The sequence below is a fragment of the Vulpes lagopus genome, chromosome 5 (assembly GCF_018345385.1).
Source record: "Vulpes lagopus strain Blue_001 chromosome 5, ASM1834538v1, whole genome shotgun sequence".
NCBI classification, from domain to species: Eukaryota; Metazoa; Chordata; class Mammalia; order Carnivora; family Canidae; genus Vulpes; species Vulpes lagopus.
The window spans coordinates 107,930,556-107,950,215 of record NC_054828.1 but is presented as its reverse complement, the minus strand read 5'-3'; the positions used below and the strand labels follow the sequence as shown (position 1 = coordinate 107,950,215).

The window sequence follows — 19,660 nt, the reverse complement described above, 5'->3', positions numbered from 1 at the left end:
CTTGCTCTTACTTTCTCTCAAATAAAATCTTTAAATAAATAAATAAATAAATAAATAAATAAATAAATAATAAATAAATACTGCTTCAGCCATATCCTGCCAGTGGTGATATATAGTATTTTCATAAAGCTCTAAATATTTTGTACTTTCTAATATGAATTTCTTTTTTCCCTCATTTTGGCTTCCTTCTCTCTCTCTCTCTCTCTCTCTCTCTCTCTCTCTTTTTTTTGGAATGCATCTTTAAGTTTCCAGGCATTTTTTTTTAAGCTATTTACTGTTGATTTCTTATTTAATTTCAGAGAATATGGTCTGTTCTACTTTTAATTTTACTTTTTTTACACAACTAGTAATTTTACTTCTTAATAATTAAATATAATGACATATTTCATCAGTTTCCTTTTTTTTTTTAAAGATTTTATTTATTTGAGGGAGAGAGAGAGAGAGAGCATAAGCAGAGGGGAGAGGAAGAAACAGGTTCTCCGCTGAGCAGGGAGCCCAATGTGGGGCTCGATCCCTTGACCCCAAGATCATGACCTGAGCCAAAGGCAGACACTTAACCGACTGAGCCACACAGGTGTCCCGTTTTATCAGTTTCTGTTCTCACCATTGATCATTTATTGTATCCCTGTCTTTCTCTCTGATTTCCCTTTTAATTTTTGCAAGAAAGGGTCCTTCAATAGTTCTAGTTAGGACCAGCATCTGATAAACTCTCTTAGTCTTTGTATGTCTGAAAGTGTTTGACTTCACATTTACTCTTGAGTGGTAAATATACCTGGTTATAAAATGTTAGGCACGACAATTATTTTGATGAAATGCTTTACATGTATTATCCTCTTGTTTTCTACATCTTTTGTTGCTAATAAAATACCTGCTGTTCTCATTGTCATTCTTTTGTAGGTTTCTGAATTATTTTTAATGTTTTGCAATTTCATCCAACATACCTAGATGTTGGTTTATCTTTATTTATAATGTTTGGTACAAAAATATACTTTTGATCATAGAATTTAGATCTTTGTTATGTTCTGGGAAATACTGAACCTTATCATTTCAAATACTGTGTCCTGACATTTTCTGCATCTGTTTACTATGGCACGTCAATCAGATGTATGTTTGAGCCTTACCTCTCATACTTTCTTTATTGCTTTTTTGTTTTTTAATCTGAATTCCTTATAGATTTCTCACTATTGCTTTCCAATTCATCAGTTCTCTCTTTGCATGCAGTCTAGTTGTTTTTTTTTTCACCTATGGAGGTTTTGTTTGTTTAAATGTCTCTTTCAATTCCAAAATTTCCAGTTGGTTTTTATTTACATTTCCCTGCTCTTGTTTAATTTCTACCTGTTTTTTGTGTTGCAATTTCTTGTTCCATTTAAATTTTTAAAGATTTTGTAGGGAAATTTAAGGTGGTTTGGAATTGTTTGAGTCTCAAATTCTGTTTATTAATGTGAATGATTAAGGACTGACAGGAAGTTGACATTAGCATTTTATACCTGAATCTATGGTTTATTTAGCTATGATTGTTCATCATTTTTGTCTTTAAAATCTGACCTTCAATAGAGTAAAAGCTTTTAGAACTTTACAAGAAGCCCTCAAGTGCAACTATGAACACTGGCAGATCTGGGAAAACTACATCCTCACCAGCACTGATGTTGGGGAATTTTCAGAAGCCATTAAAGCTTATCACCGGCTCTTGGACTTACGAGACAAATACAAAGATGTTCAGGTGAGAGATTCATATTTGTTTTTTCAACTTGTGATTGGCATTAATGCTTGATTATATGATTGTGATACTGACTAAATATGTATTTGGTTTTGGTTCTGGTTTCTGGTACAGAGATCCAAAAGCTTTGGAATTTCCTAAATGATGACAGCCATAAAGGTGTCTTCTGTTGTGTTATGAGGTGACTTTTAGAAAGCACCTAAGGATGGTGATGGTTGCCAGGAAGTACAGGGCTGGAGCTTTCATTCCCATAACCTCTACTCCCTTCTTCCTGTGATCTCCTGGGAGGGAAGAGGGTCTGGAGATTGAACTCCATCAACAATGGCCAATGATTTAATAAGTCATGTCTATGTAATTGAGCTTCCATAAAAACCCAAAAGGATAGGGTTCAAAGAGCTTCTGTGTTGGTGAACACATGGAGGTGCAGGGAGAATGTACATCTTGAGAAAGCATGGAAGCACCATGCCTTTTCCCACATATTTTGCCTTATGCATCTCTTCCATCTGGCTGTTCCTCATAGTAAACCAATAATCTAGTAAGTAAGATGCTTCTTGAAGTTCTGTGAACTAACTACTCTAGCAAACTAATCAAACCTGAGGAGGGGTGATTTGGAATCTCCAATCTATAAAAGCACAGGTGACAACCTGGACAGGGTACTGACAACCTGGCATCTGAAGTGGGGAGGAGGAGGGACTGGCAGTTTTATAGGACTGAGACCTCAGTGTGTGGGATCTGATGCAATCTCAAGGTAGATAGTGTCAGAATTGAGTTGGTAGTATGGGGAACCCCCTAAACCCACACACATCTATGTACATGTGCATGCACGTGTTCACACACACACAGGTCAGAACTGGGGACCAGAATCATCTGAATGATATAATTTGTTTCCTTGACTCTACACAGGAAAATTTTGTTAAACATACGTGATATATAAAACAAGTTTTTTTTTCTTTAGTTGAATATTTGTCATTATGTATGCTGGCATTCCAATGTCAAATATGTTTGTGTAGTCATAGACTGACTGTTACTGTGACTCAGTTAAGGAGAACTGATACGTGGTTTACATACATACAGTCAGCTTGCAGAAACAAAATAGAATGATGTTTGTATGATTTATTGCTTTAGTTATCTCAATGTAATAGCTAGAATAAGTCTCATACTCATTGATTCACTCATTGAACAAGCATTTACTGTATACTTTCAGATTTTTTTTAATACTTTCAGATGTTTTGAACAATATAGAAATGAAGACTAGCATTCTGAGATGAAGTCAGAATGGTTAACTCTTAACACTGTCCAAAAAATATTAGATCCTTTCAGAAAATGTGGGGGGCTTGAAGCCACTGTGTTTGTCATCTTGTGGTTGAACTGTGGTTGAAGACCATACAAACACAAGGCTGCGCAGGAGCCTATGAGTTACAAAGTCAAGAGGCTTGAAAATATAACACTTTATTTGCATTAGTCAGCACATGCTATTTAAAATGAGGAAGTTGAAATAATGAAAAAAAATAACATCTAATGTATGATAATACCTATTTTTATGACCTGTTATCTGTACTCCAGCTGTTCCAAAATCTGCCCTCTCTGGGCCCTGTCGTTTAGCCCCGCCCCTCAACCTGTCTGCCTGGTCTTGCAAACTCAGCCATATAACTGGCCAGGCTCAGCTTCTGGGCTGTTCACTTCAAAGATCTTTGGCTTCGATTAGAAAGATATACCTACTTCCAGGACGTATGTTGACCCCTTTGAGTTAGTTTTCTTTTTCTTTTATTCTTCCATCCTTTCTAAATACTGTACATTGACTGTACATTTATCAATTAAAATGTTAACAGAGGCATAGCTGAACTTTACATCCTAGAGAGGATAGGAGCCCTAGCACATTTATTTGTATAGTTTCCTGCCAGTCCTGTGGACAGAGCTGAAACTCTCTGTTGAGGCAGTTCTTTCTCTTCTATACCTAGCCTGTGGACAAAGGGTACTGATGAGGCTCTGTATGTTTGAGGATCTCAGTATGTTACCAAACCACTGAGAATGGGGCAGAGATTCCAAGGTGCCTATCCTCCTGTTTACTTCAACTGTAGTTTTTTAAAAAGATCTTTCTTTACTAGAAAGCATCCTAAAGCCTATTCCTAAAATCTCAGGGAGAATATAAATAGTTTACAGTGGTAGTTTATTCCATTTTATACTTGAAATAAATTCTGGGTTTTTTTTCTTTCACATTAAAAAAAATGTGCATAAAACCTTGAAATCCAACACTTCTCATTTAGACACCACCGCTGGCTCAGTTCCAGCATTCTTTAGCATTACAAACTGTCAGAGCAGGAAGGGACAGAGTCCTGCAGGCTCAGCTACACAAACCACACACACATCAGAAAGGAGTGTGAAGCTCCCCTCCTACCTGATAGTACTGGAAGGGTTGATTTTCCAACTTGTCAACCTGCTTTCCTGTCCTGCTGGTGTTGCTGCTGGGGATGTCATGTCTTCTGAATTGTCTTAGAATTGACTCCTTGGTCAATCTGATCCCATTAGTCTTCTATCATGTGTCTCCAGTTTCTTTTTTTTTTTTTTTAAGAGTTTATTTATTTATTCATGAGAGGCACAGAGAGAGGGAGAGGCTGAGATGCAGGCAGAGGGAGAAGCAGGCTCCATGCAAGGAGCCCGATGTGGGACTCGATCCTGGGTCTCCAGGATCACAACCTGGGCCAAAGGCAGCACTAAACCGCTGAGCCACCAGGGCTGCCCTACAGTAGTATTTTTTTTAATTTAATTTAATTTTTTTTATTTTTTATTTTTTTTAAAAGAAATTTTTTTTTTTAAAGATTTATTTACTCATTAGAGACACACAGAGAGAGGCAGAGACACAGGAAGAGGGAGAAGCAGGCTCCACACAGGGAGCCCGATGTGGGACTCGATCCTGGGACTTCAGGATCACGCCCTGGGCTGAAGGCGGCGCTAAACCGCTGAGCCATTGGGGCTGCCCAGTAGTTATTTTTTTTTTTAATTTTTATTTATTTATGATAGTCACAGAGAGAGAGAGAGAGAGGCAGAGACACAGGCAGAGGGAGAAGCAGGCTCCATGCACCGGGAGCCCGACGTGGGATTCGATCCCGGGTCTCCAGGATCGCGCCCTGGGCCAAAGGCAGGCGCTAAACCGCTGCGCCACCCAGGGATCCCACCCAGTAGTATTTTTTTTAAAAGATTTTATTTGTTTGAGAGAAAAAGAGAGAGAGGAGCAGAGGGAGAGGGACAAGTAGACTCTGTGCTGAGCATAGAGCCCAATGTGGGGCTTGATCTCATGACCCTGAGATCATGACTGGAACTGAAACCAAGAGTCAGATGTTCAACTGACTGAGCCACCCAGATGCCGCCATACAGTAGTATTTCATCTGGACATGAATATTTCAGTGAGTTTGAAATTAGTTTCTATAAAAGTTCAGTGTTTTTAGAAACAATTAAGGGCAGCTTTAGGGTTCTTGAGACTTCCGTCCTGTAGCCCCACTACCACACACAGAAGTACCCAGTAATTGATCCTATTGTGAGAAATACTGCTTGTAAACAAGGCACTTTGGATAGCACTTTTGAAGATGTCTTAAGGCTCTTAGCTTAATTTTTACATTTGGATTTGGAGAAATATTACTGAGAACATAATATCTAGATAACCAGAAATTTACTCAGATCAAATTATCATCTGTAGCACCTTATGATGGAGAAATTGCCACAGTGAGATAACGTGTCAGGACCTGTTACTAGCTTTTCTTACAAGTGTCTTAGAATGCTGATGGCAATGTTTTGTGTCTGGCAGGTGTGGGTAGAATCGCTCTGTAGTGATGGAATCATCATGGAAGGAAAGTCTTGATAGCTAGTGATGAGCTTGGTCATATTTAGCCTCATGGAATATTTGTCTGTCATCATGCTTTATTACAATTAGTGTGGACCAAGACGATTGATAGGTTGTCTGTAATATTTTTTTATCTTGGCTAACAAATTTTTTTACTTAATTTGACTCTATAAGTTGGCAAGGGATGTCTTTCAAAAAACCCCTGATATTCTTTTTTTTTTTTTTTAATTTTTAAAAATTTTTTTATTTATTTATGATAGTCACAGAGAGAGAGAGAGAGAGGCAGAGACACAGGCAGAGGGAGAAGCAGGCTCCATGTACCGGGAGCCTGATGTGGGATTCGATCCCGGGTCTCCAGGATCGCGCCCTGGGCCAAAGGCAGGCGCCAAACCGCTGCGCCACCCAGGGATCCCCTACCCCTGATATTCTTATGTTTGACATTACCTGACCTCATTCTCTTTTAGTTTGGTTTAAAATTTTATTTATTTAATTTTTATATTTGCATATATACAAATGTGATTATTGTCAGTTTCATTGTTTCTTTTTTTTTTTTATATGCTCAGTTATTTATAGTGTAAAGCACGTGTTGTCCATAGTTATTACCGACTATATAAAAAAGAATGAGTGCCATTTTCAGTGTATACAAATACATTATTTGAATAATGAAGTCACAGTCATTTAAAAAATACAAATATTTTAGCCTCGAAACCCTAATATTAAAGGAAAAGAACCAAAATAGGCCAGTCATGAAGCTAAAAGAAAAAAGAGGCATTCACATTTTTAGAAATTGTTTTAGTCTTAGTGTTGGACATGCCTCTTCTGTAAGGGCCACAGTACTTTACAGCCTTACGTTGCCCATTTCTGCAAACATGTCCAGATGAATTCACTGTTTAATGTTAAGAATCTTACAACATGCCAATTTGAGTTGTAGCCCTTCATATCATAGAATGCTAATTAAAATCATATTTTTGCATATGTCATGCCTTTCATGTATATATGCAAATAGATTTTGTTACCTTTCAGCTATTGGTAACTTTATTTTTTTTTTATTTTTATTTTTTTTTATTTATTTATGATAGTCACACAGAGAGAGAGAGAGGCAGAGATACAGGCAGAGGGAGAAGCAGGCTCCATGCACCGGGAGCCTGACGTGGGATTCGATCCCGGGTCTCCAGGATCGCGCCCTGGGCCAAAGGCAGGCGCCAAACCACTGCGCCACCCAGGGATCCCTATTGGTAACTTTATGAAGGACAGTTGTGATACATAATTAACAAAAATGTTTGCAAGCCCTTTTACACTGAAAGTTATAACATTAAATTTTTCATTTTTCTTTTTTTTCTTATCCAGAGAACCATTCTAGTCTGGCTTTTTTTAACTTTTTAAATTTTTTATTATTTTTTTATTGGAGTTCGTTTGCCAACATATAGCACAACAACCAGTGCTCATCCCAAGTGCCCCCCTCAGTGCCCATCACTCAGCCATCCCACCCCTACCCCACCCCTGCCCATTTTCATTGTTTCTTTTGTGTGTGTGTACGTGTTAAATTTATACGCCTTTTAATACATAGAGTAAGTTAGCTACAAATTATTTTGTATTTTTCAATGTTTGTAATAAAAGAACTATCTGTATCACTTTTTCCTTTTTTTCTCTCTGCCCTAATTTTGACTAATGCATAAACTAGTAAAACTCAGGAATTTTATCATAGCACATATTTATATTCATGTCTAGATTATACATATGTATTTTAGTTACCATAAAACAAAATTTCATATTCCTGCATAATTTCTTTAATTTTCCAGGCTTTTACTATTGTAGATAATGCCATGAGTATCCTTGCAGATAAATCCTTGTGAATACCATGCTTCTTTCCTCAGGGTACATTCTAATGTTGATTTGTTAATTTTTTCTTTTTTCTTTTTTTTCCTCCTCTTCTCCTCGCCCTCCTTAGCCTTCTCCTCCTTTGATTACTGGGGCAATTTTTTTTTAGGAAAAGAATTTAACTATTGCAGTATTACACCCCATTTACTATTTATAAATGGAAGAGGAAGGGAAGGGGGTTAACGTATATCAAGTGCTTGCTGTGTTTCTGGCACTTCACATGGGTTATCTTTTAATAGGGCATTCAGCATTTTTAGGTGGGTACTAAATATTTCTCATTTTACAGTGGGTGAATGTGAACCATAAGGAGGTTATATAACTTGACCAGTCATTTAGCTAGTAGAAACCAAAGACAGGAATCTCATTTAGGTATGCCTGTTTTTCTCCTTTGTGTCATGTCTTGAAGTCTATGGGAAGATTCATGTTTAAAAACTCATTTCTATATTAGTGAGTATGTGAACTACATTACAAAGTTTTTAAAAATTGGGGCGTAAGTTATATAGGTTAAAATTTATAGATCTTGAGTGTTAGTCGATGTGTTTGGATCACCACATGTTCTTATATAGCCAACCCCAAAAACAGGTATGGTACATTTTCATCATCACAGAAACCTCTTATGTCCCTTTCCAGTCACTTATACCACCACCCTTGCCCCTCAAGCTAGGCAACTGCTTTCTGATTTCTGCACCATAGTTCAATTTTGCTTTTTCTTAAATGTCATATACAGAGACTCATGCACTGTATGTTCTTTTATATTGCTCTTGTTCTTTGTGTGGATTTCCATGTGGTATATTCTTTGGGAAGGTGGGGGAGGTGGTGGTGCTAAACAGTGGGCAGGTTGCCAACCAAACTGAAGTCTTGGAACAAATGGTGGCTCCCTGAAAGAAAAGAGGGGTGAGGGACACCTGGATGATGGCTCAGTGATTGAGCATCTGCCTTTGGCTCAGGTCGTGATCCTGGGGTCCTGGGATCAAGTCCCACATCAGGCCTTCCTCTGCCTATGTCTCTGCCTCTCTCTCTCTGTGTCTCATGAATATATAAATAAAATCTTTTTTTAAAAGAGGGGGAGGGAATGGATATAGTTTATTTAAATTATATCTGTAAAATAGGTATTATTTCCATTTGATTCCTGAGGTATCTGAGGCTCAGCAAGGTGAACTAGTAAGGCTGATATTTCATAGCTGGCAAGGGGTAGTAAAGCCAAGACTTGAAGCCTAATGTCTCATCTATTTAACCTAAAAGCCTGTGCATGCCTTTTCTATAATCGAAGACATTTTTTTTCCCTGAAGAAGTGAAAATGCAAATATTAAACTGTCTACCTTGCTGTGATAACCGAGATTTGGGGAATCCACGGGTCAGGGTTATCAGGCCAGGAAACAGAGCAAGTTCTTTAAAGAGCTCCAAGTGGAGCAGGGAGATAGCCAAGATTGGAGGCGGAAAACCGCTTCATTCCTGGCCTGGAGCCCACTTGGAAGTTTTTGTAATTGGACCTAAGGCAGTGTCATTCCTTCTTACTTTGAAGACCTTCAGAACTCAAAAGGCCAACACCTTGTGCTTTTGGCCAAGATTTGATTTTGGTGAGACTTGGCCAAAGAGTTCAAGGTTAGTGTTGGGGAAGGGGATAGCTAGGTCTTTCTCTGTGTGGGGGATTCTTCAGCAGGTACATGGGAATCACTGTTCCTCCATGTGAGGAAACGTGAACTCTCTTCAGGGGCTAAAGGTGGCTCTCCACAGTCATTCTCTACTCTCTGCATTCCCTAGGCTCAGGAGAGAAAACGAAAGTTCTCTATCACCTAAATGCTTGAGAGCTGCGGGTGAGGGATTAAGAGGTCATCACAAGGCATCCGTGGCGTGGCGTGGCGTGGCGTTGGTTTGGGGAGAATGTGAGGAACTACATGTTGTTTATATTGATTAGAGTGAAATCCCTTTAAGCATCCTGGCTTAAAAAATGTACTTAGATTACTCTATGAATCAAATGAATTCCAAATGGACCAACTATATACAAAATATTTTTTCATCTCATAAAAATATCAGGAATAGAAGTGGATACTTTGCAAATTTTCTGAACTTTAAAGCAATAAAAGAAAACTTGAATTTTTATGACCACGTTTTAAAAATATGTGACAGAATATTTGTAACAAAAAGGAAAGATAAAAAAATTTAATTATACCCTTATTATATAAAGAGTTAACATCTGCTGTGGAAATGAAATGTGACAGAACAGAGGATTCAGAAACAGACTCGGGTAAGTATGAGAATGTAGTCCATGAGGAAGATGACATTCTCAATCTGTGGGATAAAAATAGAACATTCAATATGTATTAGAATAGTTGGCCAAGCATATGGGATAAAAAACTAAAGCTCTGCTTCACTGCTTAAACCAAAATAAATTCAAGTGGACCAGATATTTAAATTGGAATGCCTTGGGAATTAGGATTATGTTGTAAGTAAGAGCATTGATTCTGAAACTAGGCAGTCCGGGCTTGTAGCCTGCCTCCACCGGTCACTACCCTCCAGCCATGGGGAAGTTAATCACTTTGTGCCTCACCTCCACAGATGAGGATGAAAATAGCACCTGCCTCCCAAGGATTATTGTGAGGATTAAATGAGTTAATATATGTAAAGGGCTTAGAATAGTGCTTGACACGTACAGGTGTTCTGAGTGTGGCCGCTTTCGTCGTCATCATCATCATCATCATCATCACCAAAAAAGTAAGGCCATTAAGGCACTAAAAGATAAGAAAGTATGGCAAATATGTTTTATAAGCTTGGGGTTGGAGAAATTATTTTTAATCATGATTCAAAAGCCATACTCCAGTAAGGAAAAGTTTAAGAGATTTGATACTTGAAACTTCTACACGTGGGGAAAGAATGTCATCTGAGTGGGTGCCAGAGATCACCATCCCTAGAAGGGAGAGGCTGTGACATGACAGCCATTCATTTAGTGCTTCCTGACTGAACCTGGAAGATCATTTGGGAGAAGCCAGGTAAGTGCCCTGGGGAGAGGCTGTCTCAGTGACTTCAGTGTTGTCTGAATCTTTCTACTCAAGACTCCTGGATTAGTCTCCTATGTCTGCTCTAATAAGTTACCAAAACAGACTTGGTGTCTTCAAAAAACAGAGGTTCATTCTCACCACTCAGTTCTGAAGTCTAGAAGTCCAAAATCAAGGTGCTAGCCAGGCCGTGCTTCCTTTGAAGACTGTGGAGAACAATCTTCCCTTGCTTCCTGTGGATGGTGGTGGCTCCAGGCATTCCTTGCATTGCAGTGCCCTTGCTCCAGTCTCTCCCTCTTCCCCTACTTCTGTACCACCTTCTCTGTGTGTCCTCTCCGCTTCTTAGAATGACATTAGTCATTGGATTTAGGGCACACCAAAATCTGGTATAACCTTTTCTTATTTTTAATCCTAACAACCCAACCCTAACCCTGGTATAACCTCATTTTAATTAGTTATATTTATTTGCAAATTATATCTGTTTCCAAATAAGATCACATTGTGAAGTTTTGTTTAGACATGAATAGGGAGGATGCAAATTCACGACAGCTGTCCTCCCCAGATATTGGCTTTACATATGGTAGTATATGCCAGTGGGAAGGCCTAATACAAGCCCAGGACCTAAGCAGTGCCCTTCCTTGTGAATCCAGGCCATAGGAGAATCTCACCCCTTGGGTGAGCTTCACCCTGCCCCATCCCACTGCCACCAGGTGGTCTGGCTCCTCAAGAAACCTCGCTGTTCTCTTTCAGGCACAGCTTTCTTCCCGTGCCCACGTTTTTGAGTAGCCCTCTAATAGCCTCACCAGGTAGAGGGCCAGGCCTCCGGGGCCTGTTGCTGTCCACCTCCCACCCAGCCAGGCCTTCTGCCCTGCTGTACCTACAGGTCCCTGGCTTACACGGCTGGCCCTGCTGTGTTTTATTCTCTCCAGGCCGATGGCACATGGTGTATAGAGCAGCGCACCTGTGAACATTGGCAGCTGGCACCTCCACCCGTGGCTGCCCTTCTCCCCAGCCAGTTTCTGTCTCCCACTGTTTCTCACATGTCTACTGTTTCTGCCTCAGATTCATCAACTTTATTCTTTCTCAAGTGATGTATGGTGTTGAGTTCAGAAAGAGAAGCTAGCAGTGCGTTAGTCCATCGGCTTGTGGGCTATATTATTTCCATAATGAAGGTTAACAGTAAAGCTGATTTCACACTGGAAACAAATGAGTTCAATACAAATTAAGAAAACATTTAAATATCTTTAAAAGGAAATATGTGTACTCAGCACTAAGTAATAAAATAAATAAAATTCAAAATAATAGTTGCATATACCTTTAATAGAACAAAATATCAAAGATTTAAAAAATAATGATATGCCCAGTGCTGGTAATATGCAATGAAATGACCATTTTCATATACCACTGGTAGGCATCTAATTTGATTTAGCCCTTTTATTTTTTTTAAAGATTTTATTTATTCATGAGAGACACAAAGAGAGAGAGGCAGAGACACAGGCAGAAGGAGAAGCAGGCTCCATTCAGGGAGCCCAACGTGGTACTCGATCCTGGGATTCCAGGATCACACCCTGGGCTGAAGGCAGGAGCTAAACTGCTGAGCCACCCAGGGATCCCCTGATTTAGTCCTTTTAGGAAGCATCAAACTCACTTCCAGAGTCTTAAGATGTTTATTCCCTTGATTCTATAATTGTGTTCTGGAATTCTCTCTCTCTCTCTCTCTCTCTCTCTCTTAAAGATTTTCTATTTTTTTTTTAAGTAACCTCTGCAACCCATTGTGGGGCCTGAACTCACAACCCTGAGATCAAGAGTCACACGCTCCACCGATTAAGCCAGCAAGGTGCTCCTATTCCTGGAAATCTAACCTAAGGATAGCTTCAGTGTGGAAAAAAAAAACTCTGGGCACAAAGATACATATAGAAGTGTAACTTACAGTAATAATAACAGTGGCAGCACAAGGAAGCAGCCTATTTATCTGACTGCAGGGAAATTGTTAAATAGACTATAGTCTGTCAACCTAGTGGAATATTTTATTTATTCATGAGAGAGACAGAGAAGAGAGAGTCAGAGACACAGGCAGAGAGAGAAGCAGGCTCCATGCAGGGAGCCTGATGCGGGACTTGATCCCAGGACCCAAGGATCACGCCCTGGGCCGAAGGCAGGCGCTCAACCGCTGAGCCACCCGGGCATCCAGTAAAATATTTTAAATCCACTACAATGATCCGTTTTAAAGAGTATATGAAAACATGAAAAAATTTTATGACATAATGTTAAGTGAAATGGGTAAGATAAGACCATTTTCATAGTATTAAAGAATTTACAGAGTAAAAAATTTAGAAGAAATTCATTGCAATTAGAAAAAAAACACTGCTTGTGTTTGGGAATTTTATTTTCCCTTTTTATTTTTTATTTGCTCTGATGTTTTGGGGTAGTAAAATCAATCAATCAATCTACAAAAACCTCTTTGGTTTTGGTTGATTCAAAAGTTGGCAAAAAAAAAATGATAATGAAATGACCAAAGTCACAAGTATGCATATTCCCCGAAAGAGAAATTTTCCTGGTGTAATAGAATTTATTATTAGAAAGGAAGAAATAATGAGAGTAGGGGGCTGTGCCTTAAAAATGAACACAAGGGACACCTGGGTGGCTCAGCTGTTGAGCGTCTGCCTTCGGCTCAGGGCGTGATCCTGGAGTTCTGGGATCGGTCCCACATCGGGCTTCCTGTGTGGGGCCTGCTTCTCCCTCTGCCTGTGTCTCTGCCTCTCTCTGTGTGTCTCTCATGAATAAATAAAATCTTAAAAAAAAAATGAACACAATGAATGTTTGAGAGCAAGATCCAGGACCCAGACTGTGGGTTCAAATCCACTCTGCCTTCCACAGGTGTATGACTCTGGACAAGTTACTTGACTCCTCTGTGTGTTCATAGAGGCCCTGGCTCTCTCGCATGCTCACATGCTCTCTTTGTCTCTGTGTCTCTGTCTCTCATATATGTGTATACACACACACACACACACACACACACACACACATATGGAAGTGTTATCTACCATTATTGTCTTCTCATCATTTCATCAAAACTCAGTCGTCAAATACCACTGTTATTCAAAACCCTTCTCCGTGCCTTACTTGCTAGGGGACCCAGAGAAAGTACATTTTGCCTCTCTTGCCTGAGTTTATTTGCAAAGTGGGGAGAGTAAAGTACCTGCCTGCTAGGGTCATTGTGAGAACCAAATGAGATCGGGTTGGTCATGTGCTCAGCACAGGGCTTGGCACACAGTGATGCTCACAGTGGCGGTAGTGGGAAGGGGGGTGCAGTATTGAGGGCTGCTACCATGGCAGGGGATTCTGTTTTTCTTTAGGTCTCTTTTGAACCAAAAGGAAATTTAGGGGCACATGGCAAGTGAGCTAACAATGAGGGTTTTGCTGTTCACTTCTGATGAAGTAAGGAAGTTGAGGATCAGTGGTCATTTTCGGTTTATATTGCTTTCCAGTTTTGAAGTTCTTTACATGTATGCTGATTCCTTGATACAACAATTCTGTGATGTAGTAGATAGAACTGTCCTCCCTCATCACTGCTGTTTACCAGTATTGTAGTCCCCATATTTACAGCAGATTTTAGCAATTCTATAGATTTTCCTCTTCACTCTTGATCTAGCTGTTCATGAGTATTTGGTGTTTTAGGTAGATGCTGTGTCTTTGCACTTAAAGTTCTTTGTCCTTTAATATATGTCCAAAGTTACTGTTTTGTAGTCAGTCTGGAAACTAGAATGTGACTTTTCTCACTAGCTAGTGGGATGAAAATGGTGATATTAGCCAGTAAATTATAAAATTAATGTTTTTTTTAAAATAATTCTGTTACCACTCTAAGACCACTTTTTAAGATTACAAATTAACTCCATTTGTTAATGTATTTTAATCACTCTGTTCCCTTTAGTGTGTGAGGCTTTCTTAATTGCAGAAAATAACTTTTAAAAGTTTTATTAAAATACAGTCTACATATAGAAAAGTAATACATAAACATAAGAATTTACATGAAGAGAACACAGCTGAACTTGAGTGAGATCATTGCCCATTCTGCCAAAGCCCCTACCAGCCCCATTTTAGTCACCCCCTCCTCATGCACACCAAGGAGATAATGTGAAAGTAAAATCTGATAAGTGAATGTTTATGTTGCCTTCATTTTTTGTTTCATCTTCACCAATTTTTAAATGTGTTTATTCTTCCCTTTTCTCTATTTTTAAATTAAAATTTTATTTTATGAAAATAACATACACACATATACAAGTGAAATAGTAGTCAAAGGCTTATAACAAAATATAGCAATTTCCTGCTTTACTCCTTTATAGTCCTAAAGATCCTGCTTCCCAAGCAAGTATGTAATATTTAGTGTTTCTTTTGCCATTTGCACATTTCCATATTTCATAACAAATATATACTGCTACTTTTTATTAACCAAATTTAGGTATTATCTGTTGACTCCTTTGCTTATATTAATAAGCAAAGACTTAACTCCCTTATGTCAAAATCCCTGTTACTTTCTTATTTTTTTAAAGGATATATATTTTTAAAAATTTTATTTTATTTGTTTATTTGAGAGAGAGAGAGAGCACAAGAACACAAGCAGTGGGGATGAGCAGAAGGGGAGGGAGAGGGAGAGAGCTGACTGAGCATGGAGCTCAATGTGGGGCTCGATCTCATGACCTCCTGAGATCATGATCTGAGTCAAAACCAAGAGTCAAATACTCAACCAACTGAGCTACCCAGGCACCCCAACTAGTTTCTTATCTTCCCAGTATATTTACAGTAAATTTTTTGGTTAAATGAATATTCTCTATTAATATTCTATATGTATACATATAATATTCAGAATGAGTATTACTACTATGGGGTCTTAATGTTAATAATTGTCTTGGTTTTCGTGTTTTTCTCTCTCTTTGTAAACCTCTTGTCTGAAATCATAGTATCTCCTGCCTTTTTTCTTGCTTTGGCTCTGGATACAGTCACTAACCCTTTGTAATTGCTAAATCTGGTGGAGTCTTTCATCCGTAAACTTTGGTAGCTGCGCTCTTCTTGTTACTTCCTCCATCCTTGGTTTCCATGACCTCACTTTATCTCATCTTTCTGAGAACTCCTTTTTAGTCTTGCTTATGCCTAGACCCCTCTTTATCTTCCCTTAAGTGTAGCGCTTCTTAGGATCTGTAATCTGATTTTTATCCAACAGAGTCTCTTTAGGCAATATCTGCCATGGCCATGAATGACTTCTATGATCTGTTCCTCCTTATAGAACTTTCTTCTAAGTTCATTTACCTGGCCATTGAACATACAGATAGAGAGTATGAAGATATTTGTCGTTGCTTCCACTCTTGTTCAAGGTCCCAGCTGCATGTGACATATACATTCTCTTGTCCACTTTTATTGCTGTATGTAATTAGGACCCTGAGTCTGAGCTTAAATTCCTTAAAGGTACAGGTGTAAATCAGATCACTCAGAGCACTCAGAATGAGAAGAGAGCCTTTAGAATGAGAAGAGAGAAGCATCAAGCCTGTAAAAGAAGAACCCTGCAAGAAGCCTTAAAAGGGAGCCCATGGGAATCAGCATGTGATTCTAGATAGTGGTTCGGGATGGCTTGATGTTTATTTTTAAAGAGTAAAGGTGATACTCCAGCATATCTCAAGGTTTTTCACCATCTCTGTCATTGATGATGGTAGCCCTTTGTTTTTTGTTTTTTGGTTTTTTTTTTTTTTTCTAGCTTACCACTTTGTTCTGTGCTTTTTTTAAGGTCCTTAAAATTCTGGTCAGGGCAGTGGTTGACGGGATGACTGATCGAAGTGGAGATGTTGCAACTGGCCTCAAAGGAAAGCTGCAGGAGTTACTTGGCAGAGTGACTTCAAGAGTGACAAATGATGGAGAAATCTGGAGGCTGTATGCTGAAGTGTATGGAAATGGGCAGAGCGAAAAGCCTGATGAAAATGAAAAGGTAAGTCCTCTTTTGGTTCTCCTGGTTGCTTGCCTTTTGTTTGAATTATGTGTAGTGGATTTGCTTCTTTGATGGTTGGAGGAAGAGTTAAATAGCTTGAAAGGGAAGATTGATATACTCAGGTTTTCCATTTTGATTCAGAATCTTTAACATAAGCACTTTGAATTGTGGGCAGGTTAAGACTTGTAAGCATTTATCTTTTTTCTTTCCATGAATTTTTCTTACATAATTGTTCTCTGTTTCCTGCAAAAGGGTCCCTCCTGCTCCCCCACTGGAGCTGCAGCAAGCAGCTGTTCACATTATTTACCCTCAGCCCTTTCCATAGTCTCCTTGCTCAAGACTCAGGTGGAGGGGCCCAGGAACAAAAGAGGGTTTAGATCTGAGATAGGGGCCGTGGAAGGGAAAAAGAAAAAGGAACTAGATAAGAATATTGAAGGAAAGCTTTTACGTCTAAACACAAAATGCTTTACAGAGGTTGTCCTGCCCCTTTCTCAAAAGTGCTTTAGAACACCAGTTACACCCAAGTTATGCCTTGGGCCTCTTATCTTAGAACTCAAAGGAGCCCCCAGAGTTTCCAAGGTTGAAATAATTGTTTTCTGTTCTTTTCAAAACATCCACAACAAATCAAATGTACTCCTGTGTGAGTTTGGAATTTGCTGCAGTACAGCTAATCTGTGGGATTCCTAGCCACCTCTCCCTCCTCAGTCCACCCAGCTGGCTTCTACTGTTGCTTGTCAGCCCAGAGAACACATACACACACGTATGCACACACTCCTACTTTCTGTCTTTCCATTTCTTATTGAATTATGTGCTCTCACCTATATGGAGTCAGGGGTAGTCTGAATTCTCTGATCTGTGACTTCTCCCTTAAGGATCTGCAGGATGGGGCTGTAAAGAGTGTTTTAAACTTCCATGAGTGTATACACCTATCGGTAATTCTGTAGGCGTCACCAAGTTCATGCCTCATTCTCTAAACCAGGCTCTTCGGCTAGTGGCTATAAAGCTGAGGAAAGGTGTGTGCACTTCTTCTAGGTTTCCAAAGCTGGCATTTCTGGTTTTCTGTTTGGAGGGAAGTGCTTCTATCCAGATACATCCATTTGATTGCTTTTAATTGCTTATTGCTGTTGGGTGTGCATCTGTACCCCTTCTTTGACGAGAATAATAAAGACTGGGCTGCATAACACAGATGTTCGTTTTTCAAGTTAGAATTAGTTCCATATGGCTTCCAGGAAGCAGAGTTTGAAATGTGAATTCTACTTGTTATTCTGAACATTGTTCTTTTTTGTCCTTAGGCATTCCAGTATCTCTCTAAGGCATACAAGTGTGACACACAGTCCAGTTCTTGGGAGAAAGATATGACATCATTTAAGGAAGTGGTTCAGAGAGCCTTAGGACTTGCGCATGGTATTTGATGTGATGTTCAATATCTCTGCCATGTATTAATATGTTTTTACTGAAAACGTATTTGTTAAAAGTGAAGTTCCATTATAAATAATTTCAGATTATTATATGTAAACTGTCATATTTAATGCAGCAAATCTTTATAAGACCAACTACTATGTAGAAAGCACTTTGGAGCAATATGAGCAAATAGAGGCTGGAGTGGTATGTATGAAGGGTAGAGGCTTAAATACCATTGGAATAAGTGATGGTTATTAGGAGCTTTACAGCTGTGTCTAACCTTCAAATACACAGAATCTGTTTGTGCTGATGATGTTATATTAAGGAAGTTTGTTAACATTTCCTAACTCAGTCTTTCTTTATAAATGAAAATATTCTCAGAAATATATAGATTACTGAAATATATAGCAATGTACAAAAAGCTATGGCATATGCAAAAGAAATAAAAAATATAATCCTATCCCTGCCTGTGGGAAATTTAGTGGGTGGTATTTGAGGGGAGAGATAACCTTACATAAAAGGTTGCATGCCTGTTGGGTATATTCCAGATAAAGGCCCCTTTTCATTATTTGCATTAATAAAAGATATACCAGTTAAATTTAATAAGGCATTTTTATATTTAGAATTGAATATGGATGTGTGATGCCCTGGGAATGCAGTTCAAATAAAATACTGAAGCCACAGTGTTAAAGAATTGAATCACGGAGACTAGAAACCTCTCCCAAAGTCCTCCTCTAACTTTTTTGGCAACTAATAGTTACAGTAATTGGGGAGCCACTGAGGGACGGGCCATAAAAAGAGCAGACCCTTGAAATCAGAGAGACCTAAACTTTAGAACCAGTCTGCCACCTACTTGGCTGGGTGGCGTTAGGTAGATGACTTAAGTCCAAAAATGGGGGTAATGCCTACCTTCTTGTTAGGAAGAGTAAGTGAAAATATATTTAAACACTTAACAGTATCTTGCACACTGTTAAAATATGAACCCCTGACCTTCTCACCCCAAGCCTGTTCCTTCTGCAGTAGAGGAGCTCAGCTGTTTGATAAGGTGTTCAAAACTAAAAAGAGAAAAAAATGAAGAACAGGGTAAAGCTTAACGTGTCTCTAAAGAAGTCACAGAATATTCAAACAGTTTAGAAATGGGCTTATTAGTAGTTGATAATTCAACTTGTGGTCTTTGATATCATTGACAAAAAGGATACAAATATCCAATTATCTGGGCCGCCTACCCCTTGACAGACTGATAGACAGGCTGAACTCTGTCTAGCTGAAATTCAGAGTGGACCACATGGAGGTTATTGCTGATAGACCCATGGAATGTGGCTCCAGTTCCTGTGCTTGGGCTGGCTTCACAGTGGGTGGGCTCCGATGGAGTTCAGGCCTGATGCCTTTGACCTTTGTGGATGTAGTACCATGTTTGAGGAAACCCATACCCAGGTGTATTATGTACATAATTATAGCAAGGTGCAATCTCCTTGGAAGAGTTTATCTTATCTACTTCAGATTGCCAACCCTAAATATTTCTCTGAACAGCTGGCTTTGTAACAGGCAAAGCCAAGATACTTTCTGTAATCACTCACTGATGCTATTAAACCTGTCAGATATAAGTGCACAGGTTAAAGAAATGAGTAATGCAGGAAGAAAATCTTCATTTTGTATTTTCAAGTTGTTTTTAAACTGTTTTGGGCATCATTTTTTTCATCAGGGCAATCCTGGGAGAAAAACAAAAATGTTTTAAGTTCCCTTTGACTTTAATGAATTTGGTATTCCTACAACATTTTAAGCATATTTGAGTGGATGTTCAGCTTTAGTGATATTTTAGGTTTATGAAGATAAATCTTTACCTTTTCTTTGTTGCTTTTGTA

At 38.9% G+C, this 19,660-nt stretch overlaps 1 protein-coding gene across 1 annotated transcript in view; it reads left to right on the top strand.

The window, feature by feature from the left end:
- The window catches only part of TTC27 (tetratricopeptide repeat domain 27), a 175,614-nt gene that overhangs the window by 151,988 nt on the left and 3,966 nt on the right, over window positions 1-19,660 (top strand). The window contains exons 16-18 of the mRNA XM_041756634.1: window positions 1,555-1,720; window positions 16,200-16,397; window positions 17,690-17,801. Of these exons, the coding sequence (XP_041612568.1) occupies window positions 1,555-1,720; window positions 16,200-16,397; window positions 17,690-17,801 (476 nt within the window). The remainder of the gene's footprint in view (window positions 1-1,554; window positions 1,721-16,199; window positions 16,398-17,689; window positions 17,802-19,660) is intronic.